The sequence below is a fragment of the Coffea arabica genome, chromosome 2c (genome assembly GCF_036785885.1).
Source record: "Coffea arabica cultivar ET-39 chromosome 2c, Coffea Arabica ET-39 HiFi, whole genome shotgun sequence".
Classification (NCBI taxonomy): Eukaryota; Viridiplantae; Streptophyta; class Magnoliopsida; order Gentianales; family Rubiaceae; genus Coffea; species Coffea arabica.
In genome coordinates, this window is record NC_092312.1 from 7,103,613 (window position 1) to 7,110,518 (window position 6,906).

Below are 6,906 nucleotides of genomic sequence, written 5' to 3' on the forward strand. Positions count from 1 at the left end.
CATTTCCAAAGAGTCGTTCTCCGAATCTCTTAAGGAGGCCGAAGATAAGGAAAGAAGACGAAAGAAATGGAGTACGAAACAACCGCGCGTGGGAGCGTGACTTTCCACAAAAGATCTGCTGTCCCGAAGTTCCCACTCACCTGGTTCATAATGCTCCCCGCCATGAGCCACCACAAGGCACGCAACCACCAACCTCCACTAGTTTCACCTTTCCCAAATTGCCCCCCCACTTCCCGTTCTAGTCACATTTCCCACCTTCTTCACCCCATTCGCTAAACCGATACGTATAGTTCCGTCGGCAAACTCTAAAATTTCTTTCTCCTAGGGTTTTCCTTTCTTTTTTCTTTTTTTTTTTAACCCTCCTCAGCAGAGAATGGTGGAGCCGGTGAAACTCGATGGCGATCACGGCGGCTCCGAAGAGCAACTCCTGTTGCAGGAGAACGGCAATGTTGACAGTTCCTGGAGGTTGAACTTCGACGGCTTCCAGTTATCTGCTGAGCAAAAGGAGAAACCTCCGCGTGGCCGCCATGACTGCCTTGGAGTCCTAGGTAACTTACGCAGTTTAATCTACTTACTTCTCCTTTTTGTTTTTGCTGATGCCGTTTTGCACTAGTTATTGTCCTGGAATCGCCTTTTGGAATGTGTGGTGTCATTTTTCTTGTTCTTCTTTGTTTGACGCTGCTACAAATCTGGTCTATTTTATTGAGTTGTCTCGTAAGAGGAATTTGTTCTGTTGGGTGGGGCCCTATCAATTTGAGGAGAAAAATCAAAGAGGCCTAGGGGCATTAATGGTGGCCAAACATGCAAAGGAGCACCAGTCAGCTGCTGGGGCTTATTTAAGTACGAAAGATTAGATTTACAGGTCCAGTTTATTTATGACACCTGCTTGGTTGATGTTTTTAAGGAAATATTTTTAGCTTTTTGTTTCTTGAAAAAATTTCATTGCTCAGTGCATATTTGGAATAGAGAGCTGTATTTTAAGGTTTGGGTGCTGACTGCTGAAGGCTTTATAATATGAGCTCACCGAGTGAAGATTTCGGTCCTTTCTCGACTTTATTCATTTTTAATTGTTTGTTGATTTATTTTTGGTCAGTTTGTCCTATTCCTCTGCTTCGGTGATCAATCTGATGGAGTTTTTCCACCAGTCCGTGCTTGTAATCTTGTTAGGAGACTTGAAATGTCTGATATTCTTGTTTGTTGAATTGTTGGCTTGTTGAGTATTATCCATTTAAATTTGGAACTTATGCTGGATGTGATACTTCAGAATTGCCAATTTAATCTTCTTTTTTATTTAAAAATAATTTTGCCTTAACTTCTACAAATACCTTGTGCATATAGTTTTCTACCAATCATTTTCTGCCTCAATAATTCTAGTTGGATTCAAAGGAGGCTGCTTACCATCTGCAATGACTGAGAGTGATGTGTGTTGTAATTCAGTTAGGGAACATATGGGCTGCAGTTATTTCAATTTTACTTGATGGTTCAGGTCCAGAAGATAATGTGGCCGAGTATTATCAACAGCAGGTGGAAATGCTGGAGGGTTTCAACGAAATGGATGCATTAGCTGAGCGCGGTTTTATACCTGGGATGTCAAAGGTTTGTACTGAACTAGTGTTCATCTGTTTTTGGTGATTGTGTTAAAACCATTCAAATGCTGATTAGTATTCAAGAATTAAGGTTGAGAGCACCTGGTTATTCACTTTTGACTGTTTTTGTTTCAGGAAGAGAGAGAGAAATTGGCTAGAAGTGAGACAGCTGCTATTCGCTTATCAAATATTGCAAATATGGTTCTTTTTGCTGCTAAAGTTTATGCATCCATCAGGAGTGGTTCACTGGCTATTATTGCATCCACATTAGACTCACTTCTTGATCTTCTTTCCGGGTTTATCCTTTGGTTCACGGCATTCTCTATGCAGACCCCTAACCCATATCAGTATCCTATTGGAAAGAAACGCATGCAACCTTTGGTTAGTCTCTCTGCAACTGTACACCTATCCTCTGCCATAACATAAAGCTATTTTATCATGCTAGTTTGGCTTTCTATATTGCACTGTGCTGGAATGGAATGTTCATTGACTAGATTGCTTCCTTGCAGTTGAGGAATAAATTTGTATGCACAATCCTGAAATTTCATGGCTTCTACTGTACTAAGTGATTCAAATGCGTCAAATTTGCCCCCTGAAGTCTTCTGAATTGATTTTACTAGTAGCAGTTCTTGTATTATCCCAGTTTCGTTACGTAAGAATTACATAAACAGAAATGTAAACTATGCTGTAGCTGTAGACCAATTACATCTATGTTTCTGTACTTATGCTTTACTACTTTATAATTGGATCATTATTCACTTTGGGGTTAAAAAATATGCGTTGAAATATGTCAAATTAGTCAAATATAATAATGGTGGATAAACTGATTCTCTCTCTCTCTCTCTTTTTATATAAAATTACTAACATGGGGACAAATTTGTTAAGTTTGTTGGCCTTCTACGTACGTGCTTTGCTCGTGGCAGTTATGTGATTCTAATTCCATTAATTTGAGATCTCTCATTGTTTCATATGCAGGGGATCCTAGTTTTTGCATCTGTAATGGCAACTCTTGGGCTGCAAATTATCTTGGAATCCCTACGCACTCTAATATCTGATGTAAGTTACGATATGGGGGCTTGGGTGGGTCTATTCAAATTTATTCTGGTGTTCAGATCTGGTTGCTGGCATTTTTTTAAAAATTTATTCCTCCTGCTGATTGCAAGGATGAGATGATAGAGTTCTTTTTATGTTCTTCCTCTGCATTTTGCTCTTGACATCTTTTGAATCCTGTAACTAAAATGGCTCTCCAACCTTTTCTAGGAGGACGGATTTAATTTGACAGTGGAGCAAGAGTGCTGGGTGGTTGGTATAATGCTATCTGTGACATTGGTAAAACTACTGCTGGTATTTTATTGCCGGTCTTTTACCAATGAGATTGTCAAGGCATATGCCCAGGACCACTTCTTTGATGTGATCACCAACGTCATTGGTCTTATTGCTGCACTACTTGCTAATTCTATCAGTGATTGGATGGACCCTGTCGGAGCTATCATTGTAAGTTGATCTGTCTTTGTGGTTCTGTAGTCTACTTAGGTGATGGAATTTGCTTTTGCACTATGCCAAAAGTCATAGTGTGTTTCACAACTGTAGAAGGTTAGCAAACAAATTTCTGTGGTTTCAGTAGCTGTCGACATCAATCCCTCTAGGAGTAAAGCTTTAGGGGAAAAAAACAAAGGAAAGAAAAGCATGACAGGAACTTAGTATTTCTTTTGAAATTCATGCTCTTTGAGAGGGTATCAAGTTACCATCCAAAGCAGGAACTTAATTCAAGCAATGAGGGCCACTGATATACTATTGGCCTTCTTCATTTTGAAATTGAATATTGGGTCTGCTGATATACCTTACTTTAGTGTAAATCCCAATATAGCCCATGACCTGATTTTGTAGTCCTCTTTGTGTTCTGTTCATTGGCCACCATGAGAAGTGATTTGTTTAGTCAGTCTGTTAACTTACTCGTATCTAGGAGTAAAATATGGTTGCCACATCTGATGTATATGAACCAGATTCAGATAACCAGTTTGTGTGTATCATCTGAAGATGTTTCTTTGTTGCACTTCTTTCCCTGAATGCTCATCTCCTTGTATCAATTCCGCAATCTACATGATATGTTAGATTCTGAAAGGGACAGCAGTAAGCTGCCTAGCTTCCAATTGAATTTCAGTATTTTGAATGCATGTCAGATTTTTGTATTGATCTTCAGTTGCAGCTGTTAGGCCATTCTGGCCTTTGTTGTAAGAAGGGGGCTCTTTCTGAGTGGTTTTAGGCTATCTGAACCTCTCTCTCAACTTTCTTGCATTTTGAAGATGCTTTTTCTGTCTTCATCTTTATGACCTTCTGTTGTAATCGTATATGTTTTTTCAGCTGGCCCTCTACACTATCCGTACCTGGTCCTTAACTGTCTTGGAGAACGTGAATTCCCTTGTTGGAAAATCTGCTGCACCAGAATACCTGCAAAAGCTCACCTACCTTTGTTGGAACCACCACGTGGCCATACGGCACATTGATACAGTCAGGGCTTACACTTTTGGTTCTCACTACTTTGTAGAGGTCGACATTGTCTTGCCAGCCAACATGCCATTACAAGAGGCCCATGACATTGGAGAGGCGTTGCAAGAGAAGCTTGAGCTATTGCCTGAAATTGAGCGTGCCTTTGTTCATCTTGATTATGAATACAGTCATAAGCCGGAGCACGCACAGGCACACCTTTAATTAGAAATCACACTCAACGTTCCGTTACCTTCCATCGATTTCTCTCGACTGTAGTCTTTTGCTAATACAGTAGGAAATCCATACTCGTATTAATTAAGGCATATGTCGCGGCCTTTGGCACGTGTATAGGGGTCGATTGGTTGACTGGTGAGGAGGTTTTGCATTTGATAACTAATTCCTCTTTGGGAAATGATACGAAATGGCATTTTATGTGGCCCGATTATGCATTTGCGGTTATACGCTGAGTTGAATTCGGATCATACAAAAGCAACGTAAAATCAGTAGTATGATTGTCAGGGGTCGTCTTGCTTCATGGTTTTAACTTTTTTTTTTTTTTTTTTATATTAATTTTGAAGGGGCTGGGGGCGGGTCGCAATGTTTTCTCTTAGGTGTAACTTGGTTTTCTTTCTTACGTTTTTTCTTTGGGTTATATGGTTCCACTTTGATTTTGTTCTTTGGATAACTTTTCCGTCTGATTCCATTTTTTCTTTCTCTTTTTACCTTAAAGGAGGTAATGTGCCTTTTTAGTCTAGAAAATTCTACAAAATCCTTGGATACAATATTTGTTATGATAAGCTCTTCTTTGTCTTTTTTTCTTTTTCTCTTTTAGGATGTCAATCGGTCTCAAGTTTTAATAAGTTACCTATGTCCAAGGGGCTCCAAGTCTCAATAAATTATCCATGTCCAAAGGAAATTTGGGCGGGATAGGTATTCTAATTTTAATATTGGATTTAAAATGAAATTAATCTCATTTATACTCATCGTTTGGGTACACATTGAGATCCAAACATCTCATCAAAAATTTAATTCGTCCAACAATTTCTCTTTCCCGAACGCAAGTTCATACAAACGATGGTTCTTTATAATCATAAATACAAGTCTTTTTAAGTTTTATAGGATTTTTTTTCTCAACTAAAATTTAGCAATATTGGAAATCTAAGATAAATATATATATATATATATACATAGAAAATAAATAAAATAAATTTTGAGGAAAAAGAATTCAAGAAAATATAAATTTACAATAAGACCAAAAGAAATTTAATAAATGAAAATATTAAAGTTATATTAAAAAAAGAATTAAAAGAACAAAATATACAGAAAATAGATTTGGGTATATTGTGCAAAATCAATCTAAACCTATCTCAAAGTGATTCGCCCAAATTAGTCTCACAAGACAAATGGGTAAGGTTACACCTAAATCTATATTACTCAATTCCATTTCAAATCCAAGGAAATCCTGTCCATTTTGCCACCTCTATTCTCTTTTTTTTTAGCATGTGGAGAACTCTAATCATTTGTCCTTGTAAGACTTTTTCTCAATTTTCTTTATCGGAAGATTTCAATATCAAATTCGCTTCTGTTGGAAATTTGCCATCCTTTCTTTGGGCTTGGTTGTAGAACATACTGAATGCGACCTCTTAGTGTGTTTTGTAGCCACATAACAAAAATTGGATCCAACAAGGTCCACAATACGCGCATTTGGTTCCTTGAATCATCGGTGAAGAGAAGTTGAGCCCATGTGTCAATTAACCTCCGCAAACCCGAAAGTACGAAAATTGAAGAAGAAGCACTGCTCACATAAATCGCAGCAGCAGTTGAAAAGCCTCAAAGGGGGCCATTCTGCGTCCTTTTGTTTGTCCTCTGCTTGGGCCATGAAATTGATGGTTGGCCCAAGAATTGTCATTGGCCCATCTGCCCTTTCCTCCTCTGGTAAAGTAACACAGATGATCTGTTCAACATAATTTAAGTAATACTTTGTGATGCTTTCATATCATATTCTACTCAAAAGTTCGTAACCAAACATAACCAGTGTAGGCGAGGTTTGTTGTTATCCATACAATACAATACAATATAGAAAGCTAGAGGAGTGAAAGTTTGGTGTAAAATTGTTTGATTATTTTCTGAATTTTCAATCTTATAACCTTTTTTTTTTTTTTGACAAAACTCATAACCACTTTAATTATTGTGACCACCAAATTATTATATTCTTATAAATTGGGCTCTGTTTGGATTGGCTATTTTTTCAAAAATAAGTTTTTTCAAATATAATGTTATAATAATATACGATAATTCAAAAAATATCTTATCCATACAATATATTAAATACTTCAAAAAAATTTTATAGTAAAAATTTTTCATATACACTGTTATAGTAAAATTTGTTAAAAACACCACAAAAAACAGCTAATCCAAACGGAGCCTCAGAACAATTCTTTACTAAACTATATAAATTGTCGCCATCTAAAAAACATATAATTTATACAACATTAATTCATTTCAAAATTGCACACGCGTTGAGTGAGCATGGTTTAACGCTCACTAGTACTCCTTATAACCAGTCATAACAAAGTTATTTTAATGGAGTAAAGACAGTTTACTCTTTAGAAGTAGATTCAATTTTGGTCCAATTTGAGCTTAAATATCATTCTACTTTCTCCGGGTCATGAACTATTAATGTTCGGCCGGCGGCCGTTTATTACAATTGTCTGTCCAATTTCTCCTCGTCAACAACTGACCATTTTGTGATTAAAATATAAGCAAAATCAAAGCAGCCGCATAACATGCAAGAGCGAGCGACAACGCGCGCGTCTGCATCCCATCTGGCGCT

At 37.4% G+C, this 6,906-nt stretch overlaps 1 protein-coding gene across 2 annotated transcripts; it reads left to right on the plus strand.

The window, feature by feature from the left end:
* Nucleotides 1-236: 236 nt before the first annotated feature.
* LOC113725527 (metal tolerance protein 11) lies at nt 237-4,532 on the plus strand. Of its 2 annotated transcripts, none has more exons than XM_027248744.2 (6): nt 237-548; nt 1,487-1,596; nt 1,722-1,967; nt 2,562-2,642; nt 2,847-3,080; nt 3,948-4,532. In XM_027248744.2, exons 1-6 carry the CDS (start codon nt 374-376, stop codon nt 4,293-4,295), a joined length of 1,194 nt encoding a protein of 397 aa, XP_027104545.1. In that variant the 5' UTR covers nt 237-373; the 3' UTR covers nt 4,296-4,532. The 2 variants fall into 2 exon arrangements, with proteins under 2 accessions (XP_027104545.1, XP_027104546.1); XM_027248745.2 differs by lacking the exon at nt 237-548 and adding an exon at nt 922-1,039.
* The last annotated feature ends 2,374 nt before the right edge of the window (nt 4,533-6,906 follow it).

What these genes read in the sequence shown, in the direction of transcription:
- LOC113725527 (XM_027248744.2), top strand. Translation starts at nt 374, where the DNA reads ATGGTGGAGCCGGTGAAACTCGATGGCGATCACGGCGGCTCCGAAGAG. An exon ending in TTATACCTGGGATGTCAAAG is followed by an intron (nt 1,597 to 1,721) that starts GTTTGTACTGAA and finishes TTTTTGTTTCAG; the next exon opens with GAAGAGAGAGAGAAATTGGC. An exon ending in TACGCACTCTAATATCTGAT is followed by an intron (nt 2,643 to 2,846) that starts GTAAGTTACGAT and finishes AACCTTTTCTAG; the next exon opens with GAGGACGGATTTAATTTGAC.